The sequence below is a fragment of the Melanotaenia boesemani genome, chromosome 24 (assembly GCF_017639745.1).
Source record: "Melanotaenia boesemani isolate fMelBoe1 chromosome 24, fMelBoe1.pri, whole genome shotgun sequence".
Taxonomy (NCBI): Eukaryota; Metazoa; Chordata; class Actinopteri; order Atheriniformes; family Melanotaeniidae; genus Melanotaenia; species Melanotaenia boesemani.
In genome coordinates this window covers 1,516,670-1,540,921 of record NC_055705.1, presented here as the reverse complement: position 1 = coordinate 1,540,921, position 24,252 = coordinate 1,516,670, and the positions used below count along the sequence as shown (strand labels likewise).

The window sequence follows — 24,252 nt, the reverse complement described above, 5'->3', positions numbered from 1 at the left end:
GACAAAGACATGTCCGCAGGTCCCCCTCTACCCCCTGCCCCCTCCCAACCAACCTTCCCATCCATCAGCCCCACCCCCCTTTACTGCCCCCAAAACCCCTCTCTACCCCAACCCTTACCCCCCCACTCACCCAAAACCCATCCTCTCCCCCATCAGTGCCCCAGCAGCACTCCACAAGACGGACATTTTATTATGAACCAACATAAAACCAGCAACCATCAACCACATATCCAGCTGATTCTGTCAGCTGATTGGCTGAATTTACCAATCAGATTAGATGAAAATGTTCTGACTGTCCGCAGACAGCAGCACAAACGTCTGTGAGGAAACAGTGTAAATGACTCATCCCTCTCAACAGGATGAAAGGGTGTGGGCGATCGAAGGGTTGAGTGAGGACGTGCAAGGCTGACAGAGAGAGAGAGAGAGAGAGCGAGAACATCCTGCATGCATGAATGGACTCGTTCTTTTATTACAGGAAAATATTTTGTCCAGTTTTTACAGAAACCAGTGAGTCACTTTGCTGATAACTTTGTTTCCAGTGTGCTGTAAAACACCTGAATAAAACACATTCAGACAGATTCTCCCAACAAGAACCCTAAAACCAGGTCTGAGACCACATCAGGTCTGAGACCAGAGCCAGGCCATAGACCAGAGCAGGTCTGAGACCACAGCAGGTCTGAGACCAGAGCCAGGCCATAGACCAGAGCAGGTCTGAGACCACAGCAGGTCTGAGACCACAACAGGACTGAGACTATGTCTCCTGCAGAGGAAAAAGGTCATGAACCAAGTTCAAAACAAGCAACAAAAGAAGAGAAATAAAGTCAAATAACATCTGAAACCAGGCTGAAACACCTGATTTAAACACAGCCTCACCACTCTGCAAAAAAGATAAAAATCTATCAAAAAAGCCCAAAACAATGTGGAAAACATCTAAAACCACAAGTCTAGAACTGGTCCAAAACCGTTCACCACCCAAAATTACAAACCCGTTCAAATCCCATGTACATACAGGCCAGTCAAATCTGATAAAGTATAAAAATTAATCTGATATCAGTGCAGAAACAAACTCAACACAGTCTAAAGATGAGTCCAGAAACAAGATGAAAATCATTTCAAAACCATGTTTGAATCCAAGCATAAAACCAGTCCAAACTGTTCCAAATTCTTACTCAGGACTAGTGTGAATCCCACCTAAAACACCCTCAGCTATGACTCAAAGAAACACCAAGCTTAAAAAAAGTCCATGAACCAGTTCAAACCCAGTACAAAACCATGTCCAGACCAGGTTAATATCAGCCCAAAACAAGATGCATCATTGAGCCCGTTTACACCAGAAATCTGATCATCATCGGATTTCTTTAGTTATGAGATACTTCAAGTGATGATGTAAACAGAATAATCTGATTCTGCAGTAATGTGATGATGGAAATCCAATTAAAGGTTGAGAACTTACTAGCTGTTTAACCTTATTTTTGAGTAGGTAACTAGCTCCGTTGCAAGCGTAATTGTTCAAATATTGACATGTGTACTGCACTTTTGGCCAGAGGATTCACCCAGGCGGCGCATTAGAGAATTCAGACTAGACAGTTACCAAATTTGTAGGGTTTAAAGAAGAGTATAAAGCAACCCATAAGCCCACCTAGCAGGAGGAGCAGGTGGCAGGTAAGTGACGTAGGAAAGTGACAATGATGCTGTAAGTGAAGTAGAACCTGTGAGACAGCAGATTCAGACCAGGCATGCTCAAACATTCATTCAACTGTATTACTGTCACCAGTCTAATTTAAAAATTCTTGAAAGTAGGAAAATAGTGTCTTTAAGGTACACTCTGGAGCACAGCGGCCAGCCTGACAGATTTTATAGATCGGTGCTACGACAATGGTAAAACCAAACCCTACCCTCTCTACCTCATCTAAGGCCAAGAGACAGAGAAACAAGGATTCATCGGGAGCTATTTCACCACTGGGAATGTCAACAGATGTTCTGATCTCTGTAGATAAGAAACTTAGTAGTTTTGATGCATGTTCAAACATCTACCAGGCTCAAGCCTGGTAGAAATTCTCCAGAAAGAGTTCCAGACGCTACGTTAATTACTAAAATTCAAACAGAAGGAGGTGGAAACTCTGGCTGTTTGAAAAATGCCGGCCTCAGAGAGTCGGTAAAATCCCTCATCAAGGGCTTGACCCGTCTCTCGGAGGAAAATAAGAAGATAAAAGAAATGGTGATTGATCTGCAGGCATAGAGCATGAGCGCGAATCTGGTATTTGCAGAGACTCCAGAGCAGACGGAGGAGGACCCTGAGACCATGGTGAAAAACTTCATCCAGACTCGTGAAACTCCCGGAGGAAAGGGTGAAAAATATCTCTGGAAGAAACCCGGGTCCAGGAGACCAAGACTCCCAAATGCATGTGTGAAGACCAATGATCAAACTTCTCCAAGCTTCTGTTGGCAGGGCTGCCCGCTTTCTCCTTCACTTTTTGCTATTTTATTGAACCCTTAGCAGCTGAAATAAGACAAAATAAAGAGATTAAAGGAATCTATGCCAAAAATATAGAACATAAGATAAGTCTTTAAGCTGATGATGTATTACTTTTCCTCCAGAACTCACCGACATCTCTCCCCCAGACAATCACACTTATTAACACATTCTCATCAATATCTGACTACTCTATTAACTGGTCTAAAGGCTCATTTATGCTCGACGCAGAAGACGGATACATGGACGGACAGACAGTTTTGTCCATCTTCTGCACTGGTTATGTGACTGACTAGGTCCGTTTTCAGGGAGCTTAGCTCTCGGTTGCTTGACGCAGAAGTTGGAGCAATACCATCAGGAATTGTGGGGGCAGTGCTGAGCAGAATAGCTGACATGCAACCAGGGAAAGAAACAAAACAGAAAAGAAGGGAATCAGAAAGGGAGCAACAACAACAACAAAAAAAAAATAAATAAATAAATAAAAAAAAAAGAATGAAGATAAGCACAGTACATGTAGAAATTCTGCGAGCTTTTGAAGAAAAACTATATGCGAATGTTTAGGTTGTGTTGCGTGGTTGGAAACAACTGTTTCTCACATCTCTGTGGTTTATCTCTGTCTGCTATGTCCTCTATAGTCTAGTTCTCTGTGCAGGGTGAGGATTCAACAAGCTGCTTTCCTTTATGTAAACGTATAAATCTTCTACCTGTTTTGTTTTATAAATGTCACTTTTATGTCCAACATGTTAAAGACAATGAATTGAATAATGAGAATAATGTATTCTAAATGTATTATAATGTGTTAAAATATAAATATTGCTAATATAATAAAATAATCTGAATTATTACAAGTCTAAACTACACATGTAGTAAAAACATAAACGCCTTGTGTGTGTTTATATTCACTGCACCTATCTGTTTATTTTCATAAGAAATTCCACGATTAAAGCTGCTCTGGAATCTTTGGCTATAATTATTCCTTTTCATTATTTATAAGTATTTATTTTTGGCGCTTGTAACAAACCAACCCCCCAAAAAATCCCCATAAAATTGAGCAAGTTCTGGTTATTTATAAATTGCACACACCATTAAAATAATGAACGACAGAACTGTGGCAAGATGGCAGCGTGGATGTTTGACCTCATTGGCCAGCGGCATGGATGAGACATTTAGCCTTTATTGTAGATATCTGTAGGTGTATGAAACTGACGTCGGCTCATGGGAGTGAACTCTGAACTGCCTACTAGTGGAAAAACTGACTCAGCAACCATGGCTACACAAAACATGCTTGGAGGCAGGTATGAGGAGGGCGACATATGACAACGTTTGAAATGGACGTCGCTGTTTTCGTATGTAAAGGAGCATAAATGGGCCTTAAAACTATAGTTATGCCAATTAACTGTGACCTACAAAACATACCTAATACCACAATACAGTCTGGAAACATTAGATATCTAGACATAAACATTTCCCCCAGGTTATCAGAACTAACAAAGCTAAATTATGTCCAGCTACTTAAAGCAATAGAGGATGATCTCTCACGTTGGAGGCACTTACCCATATCACTCATGGGGAGGGTTGCCACCATTAAAATGATGGTTCTACCTAAAGTCAACTACCTGTTTTCAATGATACCCACTAAACTCATGGACTCATGGTCCAGCATGGAGAGGGTGGGACTCATGGTCCAGCGTGGGATTCATGGTCCATCATGGAGAGGGTGGGACTCGTGGTCCAGAGTGGGACTCATGGTCCAGCATGGAGAGGTTGGGACTCGTGGTCCAGCGTGGGACACATGGTCCAGCGTGGAGGGGGTGGGACTCATGGTCCAGCATGGAGAGGGTGGGACTCGTGGGCCAGCGTGGGACACATGGTCTAGTATGGAGGGGGTGGGACTCATGGTCCAGCGTGGAGGGGGTGGGACTCATGGTCCAGCATGGAGAGGGTGGGACTCATGGTCCAGCGTGGGACACATGGTCTAGTATGGAGTGGGTGGGACTTATGGTCCAGCATGGAGAGGTTGGGACTCGTGGTCCAGCGTGGGACACATGGTCCAGCGTGGAGGGGGTGGGACTCATGGTCCAGCATGGAGAGGGTGGGACTCGTGGGCCAGCGTGGAGGGGGTGGGACTCATGGTCCAGCATGGAGAGGGTGGGACTCATGGTCCAGCGTGGGACATATGGTCTAGTATGGCGAGGGTGGGACTCATGGTCCAGCGTGGAGGGGGTGGGACTCATGGTCCAGCATGGAGAGGTTGGGACTCATGGTCCAGCGTGGGACACATGGTCCAGCGTGGAGGGGGTGGGACTCATGGTCCAGCATGGAGAGGGTGGGACTCATGGTCCAGCGTGGGACACATGGTCCAGCGTGGAGGGGGTGGGACTCATGGTCCAGCATGGAGAGGGTGGAACTCATGGTCCAGCGTGGGACACATGGTCTAGTATGGAGTGGGTGGGACTTATGGTCCAGCATGGAGAGGTTGGGACTCGTGGTCCAGCGTGGGACACATGGTCCAGCGTGGAGGGGGTGGGACTCATGGTCCAGCATGGAGAGGGTGGGACTCGTGGGCCAGCGTGGAGGGGGTGGGACTCATGGTCCAGCATGGAGAGGGTGGGACTCATGGTCCAGCGTGGGACATATGGTCTAGTATGGCGAGGGTGGGACTCATGGTCCAGCGTGGAGGGGGTGGGACTCATGGTCCAGCATGGAGAGGTTGGGACTCATGGTCCAGCGTGGGACACATGGTCCAGCGTGGAGGGGGTGGGACTCATGGTCCAGCATGGAGAGGGTGGGACTCATGGTCCAGCGTGGGACACATGGTCTAGTATGGAGGGGGTGGGACTCATGGTCCAGCATGGAGGGGGTGGGACTCATGGTCCAGCATGGAGAGGGTGGGACTCATGGTCCAGCTTGTTATGGACCACATAGCTCCACCACAGATGTGCTGACCAAGCCAGCCCTAAAGGTAGACTGGAGCTCTGATCTGGATCCATCAAACACAGCAGCTGGAGTTTCTTTTATGTTTGACAGGAGGGTCAATAAGCCAGAGAAACAGTTGAGGCAGTGGTGATGTGAGGTGTACGGTGTGTTATCTTTAATGTATTATTAAAAACAATCAAAAGAGCTGTTCATCAGGTCCTTGATCTGGTGGCGATTTTCCGTCCTGGTTCTGGTGGAGGTTTTCTTCTCCACTGTCTTGTGTGTAGTTAGGATGGAGGATTGAATCAAAGATCTGATGTGATCGGTATGTTTCTTTAGCTAGGTGGTTATTTTATGGTTTGTATGTTATAAATCTGTCTAAGGTGGGTCATAAAATGGATTTGTCCTCATTGGACCATAAAACAAATCAAAGTATGTAATATTAAACTTGATTGTTCGATTGACCATTTTTTTCTAGTAACAATGCTTTAGGTAATCTTACATGCTTGGAAAGTCTGTTTATGTCCCTTTTAAATGGAGCCACATTTGTAAGGAAAATGTGTTTGTGGGACGAGCAGCAGAGTTAGTTTGTGGATTGTGTCCATTAAAAACTGGCTGAACCTTCTAAGCCAGAAACAGAAACAGCTGTCAGATGCTGGTTGAAGAATGGAACGCCACGCTGCAGCAGTGTGACCAGCACGAGGAGGAACCAGGATGTTGTGTTTGGTTCCTCCACATGATACTGAGGCTCCTGTTTGGTAATTTATTAATGCTTTCATATAACAATGTCATGTTTCTTCAGGCGCAATCATCCTATCCAATAAACGATACCAATAAGAGGCAGAGGCATAGAGAAATCTTGGAAAGTTTTTGTATGTACAGCCTACAGACTCAGTTCGGCTGCTCATCCCACAAAACACTTTACTTACAAACGTGGCTCCATTTTAAAGGAAAATAGACTTTTCAACAGTATAAGATTTATTACCAAGAAGCTTTGTTACAACAAAGAAATGACCCACCAAACTCTAATATACTGACTTTTTGTGGAAAGTTTAAGTAAATATTTTTCTAATCAAGAAACAACATAAATAAAAGAAAATACGCACTAAAAGTTGAAGTTTATGTGGTCATTTTTTGGTGGACTGAGCTACTTCACGTGCAGGTGAGCTCAATAAAAATGATAAGCCCCCCCCACTAAATGCTCTCCAGTTGCGTCCTGTATTGCATCCTATTGGTTGCAGGGCATCCGGTTTCTCTGTAGTTTTAGGAACGAACTTCATCTTCTCCTTATGAAAGAACTGTTATTGTTATGAAGCCTGGTGTCTTTAAGGCAGGGGTGGTAAACTCTGGTTCAGTCTTTGAGCATCTTCATCCATCCATCCATCCATTTTCTGCCGCTTATCCGGAGTCAGGTTGCGGGGGCAGCTGCCTAAGCAGGGAAACCCAGACTTCCCTCTCCCCGGCCACATTCACCAGCTCATCCGGAGGGATCCTGAGGCGTTCCCAAGCCAGCCGAGAAATGTAGTCCATCCAGCATGTCCTGGGTCGTCCCCAGGGCCTCTTTCCGGTGGGACGTGTCCAGAACACCTCACCAGGGAGGCATCCAGGAGGCATCCTGACCAGATGCCCGAGCCACCTCATCTGGTTCCCTTTCGATGTGGAGGATCAGCGGCTCTACTCTGAACTCCTCCCTCCTCCATTCATGTTTAGCATTGCCATGGTTGTTAAGTCAGTTTCTCCACTAGTGGACAGCGCTCAGTTCAGAGTTTACTTCCACAAGCCGATGTCAGTTTCAGGTTGGCAGCAGTAATGCATCGCTAAATCACTTTATTCCAACATGCCCTAAACATCCGCATATAGTCTTTCTTCAAAAGCTAGTGCAGTTTATACAGCTGTATAAACAGCAGCAGATTCTGCTTCTGCTTTTTTTCCCCCTTCCCGATTCTCTTCTTTTTCTCTGGTTTGTTTCTCTCCCTGGTCTCATGTCAGCTGTTCTACTCAGCACTGCCCCCGCGATTTCTGGTGGTATTGCTCCGTCTTCTATGCCAAGCGACGAATAGCTAAGCTCCCTGAAAACGGACCATATTATGCGTGTAACCAACACAGAAGGTGGACGAAGCTGTCTGTCCATCTGCATATCCATATTCTGCATTGAGCATAAATGGGCCTAAAGTGAGAGCCCGGCCACTGTGCGAGGAAAACTCATTTTGGCCGCTTGTATTCGCAATCTAGTTCTTTCGGTCACTACCCACAGCTCATGACCATAGGTGAGGGTAGGAACGTAGATCGACCAGTAAATCGAGAGCTTTGCCTTTTGGCTCAGCTCCCTCCCTCTTCCCTCTTGGCAACCACAACCAGGCCAAAGCATGCACAGCAGTTTGAAGCCAGGGAAAGCCGACTCCAAGGAATAATTACAACAAATATTTTTCTCATTTCTTTCTTTGTAATGTTTATTGGACGGTAAGAGTTTGGTAACCAGAACTCTCACCACATCAACACAAACAGCATCATATTTACACCAGACCGCATATACAAAGAACAAAGACCCATCAAATCTGTGCTCATAAATAAAAAAAAGAATATTTACAGTTTCCACAAAACAAACAATACGGTTACAGTGTCTGTCAGAGGTTACTGCATTTACAACATTTACGGGTTTTCTCAGTCTCAGAGCAGCTTGGTTTGGTTCTCATACTCCTTAAGATTCAGCGTTTCTTATTTCCTGAAGGAGTTCCATCTTCTCATGACCTGGTTTTGGTTCTGACACCTTTCACCACCACTTTCCCAGACTCCTTCTTCAGGTCTCCTTGAATGGTACTAATTTTCATCCCCAGGTCCCTGATGTGGACTCTGACATTGGCCAGGTTCCTCTGCCAGGCAGCGTCCATCTTTATGGTCTTACCTGCTTGGCCGTGGCCCTCATCGGGGTCAGTGTCTCTTTTGGTTGCTGTGCTGGTGCCACCAGCTCTTTTCATTCTCTGATGGTCCCTCAAATCTGGCTTGGTGGCATTGGATATCGTGGCATTCTTACTTCGCAGTTGTTTTTCAGTCACAGAAGGTAGATTTGAAGAATCTAAAACCCTGCCTGCCTTGTTTTGTTGATTCTTGAACAGAACTTCCAATGGACCATGATTCCCGGTGTTCTTACTCTGAAGTCGAGCTTGTTCTGATACTCCACTGTCCAGTTTTGTTTCAGAATTCCCAGTGCTCCTACTTCTTAACCGTTGTTGTTCCGACATGTTAGCGCCAGCCACCGTGTCGGATTTGACGGAAGTGAGTCCCAAGGTTTTACTACCTTGATGTTGTCCTGACATGTTAGTGTCAGCCACCGTGTCGGATTTGACAGGAGCAAGTCCCGAGGTTTTACTTTCTTGACGTTGTCCCGATATGTTAGCGCCAGCCATCGTGTCGGATTTGACGGGAGCGAGTCCCGAGGTTTTACTTCCTTGACGTTGTCCCGACATGTTAGCGCCAGCCATCGTGTCGGATTTGACGGGAGCGAATCCCGAGGTTTTACTTCCTTGACGTTGTCCCGATATGTTAGCGCCAGCCATCGTGTCGGATTTGACGGGAGCGAATCCCGAGGTTTTACTTCCTTGACGTTGTCCCGATATGTTAGCGCCAGCCATCATGTCGGATTTGACGGGAGCGAGTCCCGAGGTTTTACTTCCTCGTTCTTGTTCCCATATGCTGGAGTCCATCTTTGAGTCTGGATCAGTGAAATCGCTGATCCCAGGTTTCTGACTATGCTGCCTACGTGTTTCCCACATGCTAACATTGGCAGTCTTGCTTGGCTTTGCTGAAGTGGGAGTGCTGGAATTTTTACCTTTCTGTTTCTGAGGTTCCCACATGCTGGGATCTAGTTTAACTGCCGGGACAGAACGTCCCACATGTTTCCTTCCGGAGCTGGAGTCTGGAGAACTATCTTTAGTTTCAGATGCCGTTTCCTGGAGCTCTGGAGGTAACTTTGATGCAGTGTGTTGAAGCGGTCTTGGTGATGATGGAGGTGATGGTGATGGGGGTGGCGAAGCTTCAAGGGAGTCCCTGCGACTGTCTATGAACTCCAGGGAGGAGCCCAGCATGCCGGCCAGCTCGGGGGTGGCCTCCACCAGCTCCAGAGGGTCCTTTACATCGGGTCTGAAGGAGGCGAGTTCCTGTTCATCAGGACCGGTCAGGAGCTGTGACAGAGACGCCTGCCGGTAGAACTCATCCTCGGGGACGGACTGCACGTTGAGCTGAGGGAAAAGGCGGCGGAAGGAGCGCGATGTCATCCGCAGGCGGCCCAGGACGTCGGAGAGGAGGAGCCAGTTCCTGGGCCTGAAACAAAGACGGAAATGATGTGAGAATTATGCCAAACATCTTTAAAAGGGTGGTTCTGCCATTAATTTGATGCAACATCCTAGTAAAGCTCAATAAAGAGAAATTTGTTGTATGCTTCTAACCTTTTCCTTGAGGTTATTACAGTTTAACATACCTAAGAAGGTAATATTCCCAACAGAGCTACTTTTTCCTGTTTGCAGGACTACACAGAGTCCTGGACGGTCGCCATGACAAATAGTGGAAATCTGGACTTACAAAAAAGGAAGAGTCTTTTAAATGTTGGTGCAGTCATTTAGTTGAAATGAAAAGGCAGCCTAAACACTCATTCCTAAGCTAAATCACTCATTCATTCTCATGCCTAACATTAATTTTAACAAGCCAGCCTTTTCAGACCAATAAACAAATAAATAAATTGGCTGTCAACTGGAAAAGTTGTTTCTCAACTGGAAAAAATAATAGTTTTTCATTTTAGTGCTTTGTTCACCTGAATGCTACACCAAAGAATCAGTCAGAAAGTCAAGAAGGAGTACCGCAACAGTGAAAGATTGAAGGGCAAAGGTGGAGCAGGATGTGGTGTTACATGCCCATCATTAGAGCTGCTGGACACTGTGATGGGTCACTGACCAGCAAACCAGGTAACAGCAGGCAAAGTTCAGCCACAACAGCTGCAACCAAAGACGCTGACCAAGTACCCTCTTAAACCTGAGTCTTCCACAAACGAAGATGGTGGGCTGGCAACATACAGGATGAAAGTAACTCCTACTTTGGTTCTGGTTAAACTGGTGTGAACGTAGGCCAATTTGCCAGAGAATGGTCTGAAGAAGAGAAAAAATCTGGTGAGCAGCAGTTGACTGGGCCAGAATGTCTTGTTAATGTCAGAAGTCAGAGAAGAATGGGTGGACTGGTTGGAGATGATAGAAAGGCAACAGAAGTCAGATCAGCACTGGTTCCTACAAAGTTCTGCAGAACAGCATCACACAACACGTCCAGCCTGCAAGCAGACGGGCTACAGCAGCAGAAGACTACACCGGTGGTTAATGGTGGGGGGAGATTTTCTTGGCCCACTTTGGGCCCCTTAGTACCAACGTGGCCTGGTTTAACCAGCACAGCCTACCTGAGTATTGTTGCTGACCATGTCCATCCCTTTATGACCACAGTGGAGCATCTTCTGATGCTCCACAGCACCACCTACTGGCAGTCCAAAGCCTGCATTGCAAGAATCTTAATGAAATTTGGTCCACATCTTCATGGAGCCATGGTCTAAAACCAACAGGAAGTCAGCCGTTGTGGTTCAAGTAGCTATTTTGGGGATTTGCAGATGTTAAATTTTCACAAACTCCTACAGATTTCATTGTGTTGGCTTCAAAACTGGCTAATACACTGAAGGTGGTTAAAAGTTTAAACCTAACAGGAAGTTCTGTACAGCAGGGGCAGTCAAGCCAATCCAACGCATTAATTCCAACCACGATCAGAACACAGTTATCTTAATGGATAATTTATTCAGTGTCATGATTCCAATCACTTCCTGTTAAATGCCAGTCCTTCACCATGAAACAAGAAGCTGCTGTTACTCAGCGCCACACTGACCTACAATGCAGATAATTCCCAATGTTGATGAAAATCCCATTCATCACTATTCATTAACAGTTAGCGCACCACCTAGCGACTACGTTAAGTCGCCCTGATCCCATAAGCGGCCTCTCATTTGTATGAAATTAAGACAGTTTCAATCAACTAAACAGTGAACATCCCTCTTATTAATTAAAAAGATGAATAATCTGTTTACAGGCTAGTTTAGAATATAGCTGATAGATGAATCTATCAGAAAAGACTCGTGCACCGCGGCCTTGCTGTCTCTTTTATTCACTGGATATGAAAAACTTTGTAACTGCAGATTTTCTGAAGACCGAACCAGAAACGTGTCCTCCATAAATGTCAGCGCAGGAGGAAGGTGGGAGTAGAAGAGACAGCTTCTCTTTTATATATTCTGCTGCTGAAGCTGAAAACATCAATGGAGGCGTTATTGATTCACAATGTCTGTCAATGTGCGTGTGTGAAGGGCAGATTAACACACACCCACAGCGGTTGACAAGGCCACATGTTGCTTTGCAGCCAGTCGCTGCCTGAATGTTAAGCAGCCGGTGAAATGTGCGCGTCGCCGCCCGCGGCCTCGTATCCAGGAAGAGCCATTAATACGACATCAGACGCCGCAGAGGAAAGAGACGGAGGCAGAGGAGAAAGAGAGAGGCGGAGATGAGCGGCAGGGGTGGAAGACGGAGTGGAAGCCAATTAGCTGCGTCGCCACGGCGATGCAATCCTCGTTAACGACCTCTCCGTCTGTCCTCCCTCTCCTCTTTTTTCTCCCTCCTTTCCTTCCTGAGCTGCTCTCTGCTGCCTAATTGGTGTCTGAGTGTGAAGAGACGTGTTGAACACCACCGAAGAAGAATGTGTGAGCGAGGCAGAGAAAAGCCCAGTGTGAATAACATACAAAGCTGGTGCGGGTGTGGTTCTTGTTAGGGCCTCTTCCTCCAGCCGCCTTTGTTCAGCACCGCTTCCTTTAGTTACAGTTCTCTGGAGTTGCTGAACCCAACGTCCTGGCGGGTTTGTTCTGGCTCTTTTACCTTCACAGTTTTTAGTTTTTCTTCGGACTGATGCCAAATCAAAGGTATTTTTTTTACTTTCATCTTTTGGACAGATTTAGACCCAATCCCTAATTCCTTCCCAAACCCATGAACTATGACACCAGGCGTTACGGTGGAGTTTGCCTCGTCCACTCATCTGTATCTCCACCGGGTCAAACTTCCTTCCTGCTCTGCTTCTAAACTCTCCATCGTGAAACCATGACTCACGCTAAATCCTCACTTGAATACTGCTGTTTGTTTTTAATGACGCCAACAATCCTAGTTGATCACCTGCAAACCAGACACAAACCACGTGTCATTTTTGTGCTTTTTATCAGGGATCTCAGTAAATCCAGCCCTTTTCGTGCTTTCAGACAGAAACCTCTGGCACCGGTGTTGTTCTGGAGTCTCAGAACTTCTATGCTTTACGTTCACACCAGTTTAACCAGAACCAAAGTGGGAAAGTAAAGTCATTAGTGGGATGCGTCCATCACACCGTCCAGCAGCTCCAACTAAAGTCATGTAACCACGTCAAGCTCCACTTTGGGCCAAGTTGTTTTTACTCTATCTGTACTCCCTCCCCACATTCTGATGCTTATTATTTGGTCTGGTTTGCTTAGCAGAAACGTCTCTAATCTTTATTTAAAACATGAAATATAAAGTTCTGATGAGAGGACATCCTTCAGTTCAGTTATCAGGCTGGAAAGTTCCCAACAGAAGGTTCTAGGTCAGTAGGTGTTCAGTAGGTAGTTCTTTAATCATGTACATTTTAGGTCTTATTTGTTTTGTTCCAAGTAGCTTACTCAGTTTAATTACAGTTTATCATGATGCTCTATCTCCAATGTGCTCCAGTTCTTTCTTTTCCCAAATATTCCTTATTTCCTAACTCTTAACACCTGTTATACCATGGTCTGGGTCACGATTCTGATTGGCTGGAAGGTGTCCATTAAAAAGTGATAATGGACACCTATGAAAGAAGTTCCGGTCAAATAGACTTAGTGTTGTAAATTATTGCACTGACTAAATAGTAGTTGGTAACCGTGGCAACAGAAACTCAGATGCTGGGCTGCAGATGCGCCAGATCAGAGCCGCCTGCAGGCTTATTGAACATTTAGGAAACTATCTGTGGACCTTGACTGAAACAAAATGTTGCATCATCCTCTGGACACACACCAGCTGTAAGAGCTGCACCCGCCCTCTGAAATGTGTGTGTCACGTCTGTGGCAGACCGAGTTGCAGGTTCCGTGTCAGAGCCGGTTACCTTGGTAACGCGTCACAACGAAATAGTCCACTCAGCCGCTTCTTGTGAAAAACTTACGATTTTACCAGTAAAAAACAACATTAAAACATTAATAATTTATTTAATGTTTCTTTCTTTTTTAATGGACCATGGTATAAGCGGGATAATGCCTGACGAGGTGCGCCGTCCATTAATTTATGATAATGGCCACCTAGTTGGGCATTATCCCTTACATATAAATGCCTCCTTCTAATGTTAATCAATAAATTAGAGGGGGATTCTAGATTAACAATGTTAATCAAGAACCCCCCTCTTCTCTAATTTCCTTAACTTTGCTTGTTGCCCACTTGTCCAGAGTTGTTGCTGTTTCAGGTGCATCGTGTTGCAGTGACACCTCCATGTCGAGTGTTTCTGACTCACCCCTGCGACAGCGACACCTGGATGTTGTAGCAGGGGAGCAGAGGTCGGTCGGACAGCTCGAACTCAAACACCTCCCTCCTGGCACGCTGCTCTTCATCCACATTCTCCTCTTCATCATCCTCCTCATCCTCCTCTGGTCCTGGCGGGTCAGCCAGAATGTTATGAACACCCCGTTCACCGGACGGTTCTGCAAGGACAATAATCAAGTTTGTTTTTGCTTCTTATTTGTCTCAGTTTCACTGTGTTCTACAGCTGACTCGTGGTGGACCAAAAATGCAGTATGATAAGAAAAAAAGAGATTTTATGTACTTGTTTTAAGTATTTTAAAAACCACTTGGGTCACTTCTTCCAGCTCATCTGGGAGAATCCAGAGGCATTCCCAGGACAGCCAAACAACATTGTTCCTGCAGTGTCCCGGGTCTTCCTCCAGGCGTCCTCCCAGTATCTGTTCCTTCAGTCACTACCCACAGCTCATGACCATCGGTGACAGTAGGAACCACTAAATCCTTCAACACAACAAGCCCATGAAGGTTCCACATCACTGCGAATGCTGCACCAATTCGCCAGTCGATCGACTCAAAATACTTGAACTCCTCTACTTGAGGCAGGGCCTCATTCCTGACCCAGAGACAACACCTTTTTCCAACTGAGGACCATGGTCCCAGATTCAGAGGCACTGGTCTTCATCCCAGTCACTTCACACTGGGCTGCAAATTGTTGCAGTGTGAGTTAAAGATGATGGCCTGATTTAACAAGATATTCAATCTGCAAAAGCATACACCCAAACCTGAGTCCACCAAACCGGATCCCCCCAACTTCTCGGCTGCATCTTGAAATTCTGTCCATAAAAGTTATGAACAGAATTTGTCACAAAGGACAGCCTTGGAGTCTAACCCTTACCAGAAGCTAAATGACTTGCTGTTAGCAAAGTTAAGCTCTGATTCCAGTCATACATGGACCAGACAGCCCTTATCAGAGGGGCTGGTACTCCATACTCCCAAAGCACCCCCCACAGGACTCCCCAAGGGACATAGTAGAATCCCTTCTTTAGGTCCACAAAGGTCATTAGAGACTCTCCTGAGAGTATAGAGCTTGACAAGGTTCGACAATATGACTAACCCTCCTCTCCAGGACCCCTGAATAGATCTCATCAGGGAGGCAAAAAAGTGTGATCTTCTGTAGTTGGAACATACCTTCTGGTCCCACTTTTTGAAGAGGGGGACGACTTCCCATGTCAACCAGTCCAGAGGTACTGTACCTAATGTCCAAGCAATGTTGAAGAGACATGTCAACCTACACAATCCCAGAAAATCCAGAACCTTGAGGAACTCCAAGTGGTCTTATCCATCTCCAGGGCCCTGCCACTGAGGAACTTTATAATCACCCCGACAACCTTAGCCCCAGACATAGGAGAGATCACCCGAGTTCCCAGACTGCTTCTTCATTGGAAGGCGTGTTGTGGGATTGAGGAGATTTTTAAAGTATTTCCTCCAACAACCCACAACATCTGAAGTGGAGGTCACCCTATCCCCACTGTACAGTACTGATGGTCAACTGCTCCCCCCCTTCTGAACTGCCAGATGGTGGACCAGAATCTCCTCAAAGCCGTCCAGAAGTCTTTCTCCATGGCCTCCCCAAACTCCTGCAACACCTGAGCTTTTGCCTCCGCCAAAGCGTTCTGCTTGACCTGCTGAAACCTAAACTCCTCCTGCAGTTTGACGGCATCTCTCACCACGTCCACCAACGCGTTTGGGGATTACCACTAACAGACATCAAACTCCAGTAAGCTGCTTCGAACATGGGCCTTCTAGACTTAAAGTACCCCATCTTCCTCCAGATGTGGTCAAAGTTCTACCTGAGGTGGGAGTTGTAATTGCGTTTGATGGGGCTCTACCAGACGTTCCCAGCAGAACGACACAGTTGGGCCTGCCAGGCTACACTGGCATCCCATCCTTCATCAGAGCCGCATCCTCTCATATATTTACTCATCTCTCTATTTCTGAATATGGCATTTTTGGTTCAGCAGCAGCACTTTTAGTTCTCTTTATTGACATGTAGTTTATTTACTTCTGCACAAGTACCAGCTCCTTTAGGGGCTTTGATCCCGACCATTTTCCTTTAATCCTGATTCGTTATGGTCCTGTGCATTAATAAGTTTTCATGGTCGACATCAACCCTGATTTCTTTTCATCTAACATGTTGTTTGAGATGTAAGCAAAGCTTTTTTATTTTAGGAGTCTTTCCCGGCGTTCCGACTTTCTTCCCAGATTCTATCAGCGCTGTGTTTGTGTGTCTTTGTGTGTGAACTAACCGCACACCGAGCTGCTGTAAAACTCCCAGTAGATTCCAGGATCGCCCTCCGACCTTCCCTGGATGTCAGACAGATAGTCTGCAGGCGGAAAAGAGGCACAGAGTTAAAGCTGATCAAAGAGTTGACCAATCAGAGAAGACGAAGGCAGCCAGATGAAAACAATGGAGCCGCACACACAACGATGGAGAGAAGATGATGAGTGTTTGTGTTCAGACGGTGCCGGCTCGTCGCCGTGGCGCTTGGCTCTGAATAGACGGATGCTGGCAAGACTGTGTGTGTGTGTGTGTGCGTGTGGCAGTAAGCTGCTCTGGGATTCAGCAGCCAAGCCTTATTAAACCCCTCTGGAGAGAGTGAAGGAAGAAAGAGATGGAGAGGGAGAGAAGAAATACAGGCAGGGAATGGTAATCAGGCTGCTGAATGCACGCACACACCATTTCACAGGCTTCGCCTTCCTCTGGTTTATTCCTCCATTTTTCTCACTTTCACAATATTTGTTTATTTCAAGTTGTTTTGACCTGAGCATTCAGGCTGTGGATCAGATGAACGACAACATAAACATTGACAAAAAGACAAAACTGTTTCACTTGTCTCGTACGATGACTTCTTCAGCAGCACCGTCTCATATGGAAATGTTCTGGTTATATCTGGTTTGGTTTCACTTCATTTTGCCTAAAAACAGTCAAATCTTTAAGCGCCAAGGATCTTTTTTAGAGTTTCTGCAAGAAAATAATAATCAATTATTTCTGGGCAATTACAAACCCTATGTAAACCCTCTTAGTCTCAAAATAAAGCTAAAACTTATGAGATTTCATCAAAGGTGGAAGGATCAACACCGACGATGAGGATGGGACGTAGGAAACTATGAGGAATTTTCCCTTTGCCTATTTTTGTTTGTTTTGCATATAATCGTATAAAACGTCTTTGAAAATCTGCTTTAGTAGACAAAAAATCCTTAAAACCATGACTCAACATGCGTACATTTTCTCTGCAAAGATTCATGAAGCTGTAGTGAAACAGAAAAGTTACAGAGGTTTAAGTAAAGAGACAGCTTGGTGGTTGAATCTGGACACACAACTCTGTCCTTCTGTCTTTAAAATCATCTCCAGCTCTTCCACTGTAGTCTGTAGTGTTCCTTTTTGGATGCCATTTTATCCTAAAGTAGCTAAAAGGTGGACAAAAAGACACAAACATCTTTCCATAATGCTAGCGCACGAATAAAGACGGAAATACACTCAGACTTAACTATCTGATTGTCATGATTAATCGTGTGATCTAGTACATTTACTCTGATATCACCATGTGTCCGTACAATCAGCAACGGTGAGGAGGGAAAGATCAAAACGACTGACACCTGTCGTTGTCCAATCAAATCCATGTAACCAGGCAGAAACCTTTGGATGGGAAACAGCTGTTAAGTGACAACGGGAAACAAGATAAAAGCGTATTTACTAAATGCGCTTTTATCTTGGTAGATGTAGCTTTTGGAGGCAAGACAATAAAGGAATATAATGTGGGGTTAAAGAAAAGTGATGTAAGCAGCTACTAAACCCATCCTCAGGCTTGATCAGAACATCAGTTCATCTCTTCCACCTGCTGACAGAGATTCAACCCACTGGACCAGGACATGCATTAATTTAATGTGGAGACTGTGGGGAAAATGTGGGAGGTGTTTCGGGGAAAAAAAGAAAAGTTCTAAGTTTTGTAAAATCAGATTTGAGTAGAGGGAGGCTGGTGGATCAATGAGCCCCAACATCAGGCTTCAGGTTCAGTACTGACCAAACTGATGCTGAACAGGAGCTCTTAGAGGCTCAACAGTCACCTGAGAGGATGTTAAAATGGAGGAAATTTTGTACAGCCACATTTACAACTGGATTAAACTGGTGCCGCCCTCCTCTTACCTTCCAGGAAGGTTTCCATGGTCGCGCTGTGGGTCATGTTAAGCGGTCCTCTTCCGGAGTAGGTGGTGAGGGTGGGGTCGGCACCACAGGCCAGCAGAAAACGCACCACCTCCACATGGTCGTTTTCTACGGCATCGTGAAGGGGTCTGGTTGGAAAACAGACAGCAGGAGTGAAATTAGCATCATCATCATCTTCCAGTACAACTGCAGGGGATTTAATCTCTTAATCTGTTGCTGCAGCAGGTTTTTTCCTCTTGGATCACAGGTTGTGCAGTTTGCCAGGAAGGTGGATTCATAAAGTGCTGAAAACTGTTAGCTTGATATACTGTTACTCCACTTTTATTAAAAATAAAGTCTCTGATGATTATTCTTTCTCTGTGTATAATCAGTGTTTTGTAAATCCCTTAAAATATGAATGTTGAATAAATAATATACTAGAAATGAAATTGGTTTACTAAATCTGCATATATGTCGATGATACAGTTTTCTATAAGAGTCATCATTATCCACTACAGTCGCTGTCATTAAAACTAACCCTAACCCAGCACACTAGAATTAGACCCGGGTCATACCACAGGTCCAGTCGTACCTGGTTCCGTCCTGAGCGCTGCAGTTAACGCTAGCTCCGTGTTCCACCAGGTGGCGTACAATCCCCAGCCAGCCGCGGGCACAAGCCTCATGCAGGGCGCAGTACCCAGCATTGTCTCTGTGGTTAACGTCGCAGAGTCGCTGCTCCAGGCAGTACAGCACCACCTCCTGGAGAAGAGTGGACAGGAAGTGAGACCAGAACCCTAAGACCTTAATGGGGGGTTTTAGGACTTTTAAACAGTGCAACAGTGTTAGCGGTGCTCATAGACAGGATATAAAGGTGTAGTCAGGGAGCGATGGGTATCTGGTTTAGTAACCGCAAAGTTGCAGCCCCACTTTTTCTATTTGTTGTGGTTCTGTTAGTTTTCTCAGGATAAGATCTTCAGCATGCTCTGGGGCGGTTCGTAGCAGAGTGAAGCAGTCAGGATGAAAATCAGCCCCTCTAAGGGCACACGCACATCAGGATAGCTGGGTAGAAATCTGAATCAGAGAAACTGCCCAAACATTGTCCCACAGCTACAACAGTGATATTTCCTGAAACAACCACTGACCAATAAGAAAATCTTGCACATCTTTTGGTTGGGTCCATAAACAGTTTGCTCACCACAAGTAAACAATGGAGCAAAATCAAGTTTCCACAGTCGTGGAGTTTCTGTTGTGGACTTCACTTCCTCTTTGGTTCATCGGATACTCCATTTGCTTCCACACTGGAAGAGACCTGCATGAGGGTTCCTAACGAGTGAAGGGCGAGCTCCAGTGTTCAGACGGACCAGAGTTCCTTCTTCATTCCCCACCAGAGTATGAATGAATCCACCCTGCTCTTAACAAACCGTACTATCTGTGGAAGTGGACCAAAACACCACCAGTGTGAATGTGCTCCAAGCCAAGACCACTCCCTCCGAGTTGGGAATGAGCCTTTGCCTCAACTGGAGGAGATTAAATATCTTGGGATCTGACGGTCGAATGGAGTGAGAGACGGACGGATGGATCAGGGCTTCATCAGCAGTATGAACGTGCTGCACCAATCAGTTGTGGTGAAGGCAGAACTGAGCCGACAGGCAAAGATCATGAATATAATTGTCTTATTTCTAAAGGTGACTGGGTCCAGCCGAGGAGATCGGGTAAGGAGAACACACATCGGGAGGGAGCTTGGCGAGGAACTCTTGTTCTCCGTATCAAAAGGAGTCAGCTGAGGTGCTTCAGGCTTCTTATTAGGATGTCTCCTGGTCGTCTCCCCTTGGAGGATTTCTGGACACGTTGCACTGGAAGCAGACCCCTGGGGCAGACCCAGGACTAGCTGGAGGGATTTTATGTCCTGTCTGACCTGGGAATGCCTTGAAATCCCCCAGGAGAAGCTAGAAAGTGTCACTGGGGAGAGGGGTATCTGGAAGGAGACCCATGGATGGATGGCTTTAGTGAGGAGGCTTAAAATGTCAAATCTCAAAACCTTGTGATCCAATGCAGGGATAGAATTTACAGTAAACAGATCATCTAAATTTCTGAGTTAAAGCACTGAATTCTCTGCAATCAGAGGAGAAAATCTAGAAGAACGCTAGCATTTTTATACATGAAATGATGAAGATTCGTCCATATGCAGATGATAGTTTGATAAAAAATAAATAAAACCTGACAAAAACAACATATACTTGGCCCTAAAACTAACCATTAACTAAAGTTTAAAAGCCATACGCGAATAACCACTAGGGGCAGTATAGCAAGGTCACAGGGTTGGTAGAAATGATATCCTGAATATTATAGCCTGAGTTTTTAGGGTAAACAGTAGGTATATCTTCGGCCTTCACATATTCTATTTACTTGATGATATTTCTTTAATCCTTCATGTTTGGCTGACTGATTAATAATAATTTTCAACACAGTGTTGATTTTTTAAAATATTTAAACAAAAAGCTGACAATTTTTAACTAATTTAGCTACAGTAAACAATAAACATGATGAAATAAAAACAATTTCAGACATTAGACCATCAGCTTTTATGATAATTATATTTGTCCTGAAGTTCATCAGTAGCTTTAAAAAGTATCATGTGACCTGAAAATGATGTCATTAAACGAAAGAGGCTCGTGTTGTATCAGGTCTTAAAAGGCAGTACATAAATATGTTAATCTGCTTGGAAGCTGGTCCAGAACCTCGCTCTGGGACCATGAAGGTTGAAATGTTGAAGAACCGGTCCAGCTCCAGACCAGGAGACCAAACATAATGAAACCTCCCACTGCTCTATTTCTATAATAAGTGATTGCAGCTTGAAAATGTGTGTGTGCGTGTATATGTGTGTGCGGTGATGGATGACGGCTTCATTTGCAAACTGAGCTCGTTAGCTTCACCGCTGCACCTCAACGAGAGAGAGAGGCCGGCACTCGTGAGGCCTGACAGGAGCTGTCGCAGCACACATGAAATATTCACACTGTGCGTGTGTGTGTGTGTGTGCACGTTTCCTGTCTCCACATAATTTCCAGAGGATTGTTGGATTCCAACAAAGGTCTCTCAGGTCTCCTGCAGCAAGTTCAGCTGATGATGACGGTGATGATGATGATTGCAGAAGCTCAGAAACCTGGAGCTTCTTTTACTTTAACTGCAACCAAGGCAACGCTTTGCTTCCTATGAATACTTTATAACATCAGAATTTCATAGAGAAAAAAACAACATTTTTATTAAATACTTCCTCCTGCAGCAATTTTAAAAGCAACCTTCAGTTATCAGACCCCACTCCGTGGAACCGGCTCTCAGTCTGGCTTCAGAAGGCAGACTCCCTCTCTGGGTGTCTTAGATCAGTCTTCTAACCTTCCCCATTGATACAGCTTGTAGTTAGGGCTGGCCAGGTATCCCTGCCTTACAGTTATGGAGCTTGTTGATCATTCTTTCCTGTCCTCTCCACTCCCAACAGATCCAGGCAGATAATTGCCGTTCCTGCTAAAAGTTTTCCTCTCTACTATCTCATTGTGCAGCTCAGGATGGAGGATTGAATCAAAGAGAAGAATCGATGCAATCTGTTGGTTTCCTTAGCTAAGTCATTATTTTCATTTTATTGGTTTATATGAAAGAACTTATCATGATGTGGATGTGTTTTAATGGATGTTTTAACTGGTTGAATTGTGAAGTGTTGGGCGTGCTTGGGAGTATGGGGTGCCAGACCCTCTGATGAAGGCCATTTGCTCGATGTACAACTGATAATGTAATTCAGATCAGTTTCCAGTGAGGGCTGGACTCTGCCAAGGCTGACTTCCATCACCAAACTGTTCATAACTTTAATGCACAGAATTTCTAGGTGAAGCCATGACATTGAGGGGAACTGGTTTGGTGGACTGAGGATTGGGTCTTTTTTTTTTGCAGATGATGTGGTTCTGTTAGCTTCATCAGGCCTTGATCTTCAACTCTTACAAGAGTGATTTGCAGCCAAGTGTAAAGCAGTAAGGATGAGAAGAGCACCTCCAAATCTGAGATCATTGTCCTCAGCCGGAAACGGGTGGAGAGTTCTCGCTGCATCAAAGAAATCCCGCCGCCAGTAGAGTTCAAGTATGTCGGGGTCTTGTTCAGGAGTGAGGGAAAAATGGAGCAGGAGATCGAGGCGGATCAGTAGTCTGCAGTGATGCGGACTCCACATCAGTCTGTTGGGGTGAAGAAGGAGCTGAACCAAAAGGCAAAGCTCTTGATTTACCGGTAAATCTATGTTCGTATCCTCTGGACTCTCCCTTGGGATGGGGTGGGAAGCTCTGTCATCCAGGAAGGGCTCAGCAGTGAGTCGCTGCTCCACATCCAAAGGTGCCAGATGTGTGGCTTGGGTATCTGGTCATGATGCCTCCTGGATGCCTCCATGGGGTTGCTTTCCGGTCACATCCCACTGGAAAGAGGCTCCGGGGAAGACCCAGGACACACTGGAGGGACGATGTCTCTCAGCTGGTCTGGGAATTCCTCAGGATCCCCCAGTAAAGCTGGGAGAAGTGGCCTGAGGTGGAAGAAAACTCTGGTCCTCTGTTCTGTCTGCTTGAGCTCCAATTTTGTTAAAATATCTTAAAAGCTACCCACAAAGTTGTTTGGCAGTACTAAGTTAAGCATGAACTATATTAGTTAAAATATCAATTTGTTCCAACAATAAGTTATTTTTATGTTACACCACTTGCAGGAATCTTGCTTTTACCTCAATAGGCTATTATTAAAACAATTATCTGGACACACCACTGCACACCAGAAAACTCAGCGGCAACAGGTCGGTGGCTCTCACGTCCCATCTGATGAAGATACTGGAGACTGATCCTGGAACAACTCCACAGTGGGTCCTCCATGGATGCATTGCAGTTTGCCTACCGGCCTGGCATCGGAGTGGAAGATGCAGTTATCTTCTCCAGGTGAGACATCGTGCTCTGTCTCACCTGGAAAAGCCTGGCAGCACTGGGAGAATCATGTTTTGTTATTTCTCCAGTACACTATCCAGATGGTGCTCTTAAAAGCCAAACTGCAGAGGACTGGAGTGGACCTTCATCTGGCAGAGTGGATTTTGGACTATCTTACAAACCAATACCAGTTTGTGAGACCCGGGACTGCGTTTGACCTGCTGACCTGCAGCGTCGGCGTCCCCCAGGGGACGGTGTTGGTCCTGTTTCTCTTCAGCCTCTACGCTGCAGGCTTCAGACACAACAGGGACAGCTGTGTTCTGCAGAAGTTCTCAGATGACTCTGCGATTGTCGGACTGATCACTAAGGACCACGATGTGGACTACAGAGAACTGATGTAAACTTTATGGACTGGTGTCAGCAAATACCGCCTCCTGATCAACGCGGGGAAAACCGAGGACATGGTGGTGGATTTTCTCAGAGTCAGTCTGCTGTCCCCTCACCGGTGAACATCCAGGGAACTGACGTTGGGAGAGTGGACTCATAAGTAGCTGGGCGTTCACCTAAACCATAAACTATACTAGACTCACAACACGGACCACAGGAAGGGTCAGAGCAGGTCTATCTTCTGAGGAGACGGTGGTCTTTTGGAGTGAAGGGGGACTCCTGAGGACCTTCTATGACTCTGTGGTGGATCAGCCATCCTGTACGGTGTGGTCTGCTGGAACAGCAGCATCACAGAGAGGGACAGGAAGAAGCTGGACTAAGTCATCAGGAAGTCCAGCTCTGTCCTGGGCTGGTCTCTGGACTCGGTGCAGGAGGTAGGTGACAAAAGGGTCCTGGTAAACCTGACCCTGCAGGACTCCTGTCTGGTCTGGAGAGCAGCTTCAGGGACAGACTGATCCATCCTCGCTGACTGAAGCAGAGATACCGCCAGTCTTTCCTTCTGCTGCTGCCACACTTTACAATGAACACGTGGAACCTGTGTTTACATGTTTATATACTGTACAAACACACCCTGTCAGACCAGATACTGGACATATTAGTTATTATTTCTGGTTTGATATCACCTGTGTGCTTCTGCTTACTGCACCTGTACTGTTCAACAAAGCAGTTTCC

At 45.6% G+C, this 24,252-nt stretch overlaps 2 protein-coding genes across 2 annotated transcripts in view; both read right to left on the bottom strand.

The window, feature by feature from the left end:
* The window catches only part of LOC121635255 (NLR family CARD domain-containing protein 3-like), a 1,000,352-nt gene that overhangs the window by 416,342 nt on the left and 559,758 nt on the right, over positions 1–24,252 (bottom strand). The gene's annotated exons all lie outside the window — the stretch shown is intronic.
* The window catches only part of LOC121635914, a 100,138-nt gene continuing 83,706 nt past the window's right edge, over positions 7,821–24,252 (bottom strand). The window contains exons 11-15 of the mRNA XM_041979331.1: positions 18,789–18,955; positions 18,200–18,345; positions 16,302–16,379; positions 13,991–14,177; positions 7,821–9,706 (exon numbers count right to left, since the gene is read on the bottom strand). Of these exons, the coding sequence (XP_041835265.1) occupies positions 8,131–9,706; positions 13,991–14,177; positions 16,302–16,379; positions 18,200–18,345; positions 18,789–18,955 (2,154 nt within the window). The 3' untranslated portion in view covers positions 7,821–8,130. The remainder of the gene's footprint in view (positions 9,707–13,990; positions 14,178–16,301; positions 16,380–18,199; positions 18,346–18,788; positions 18,956–24,252) is intronic.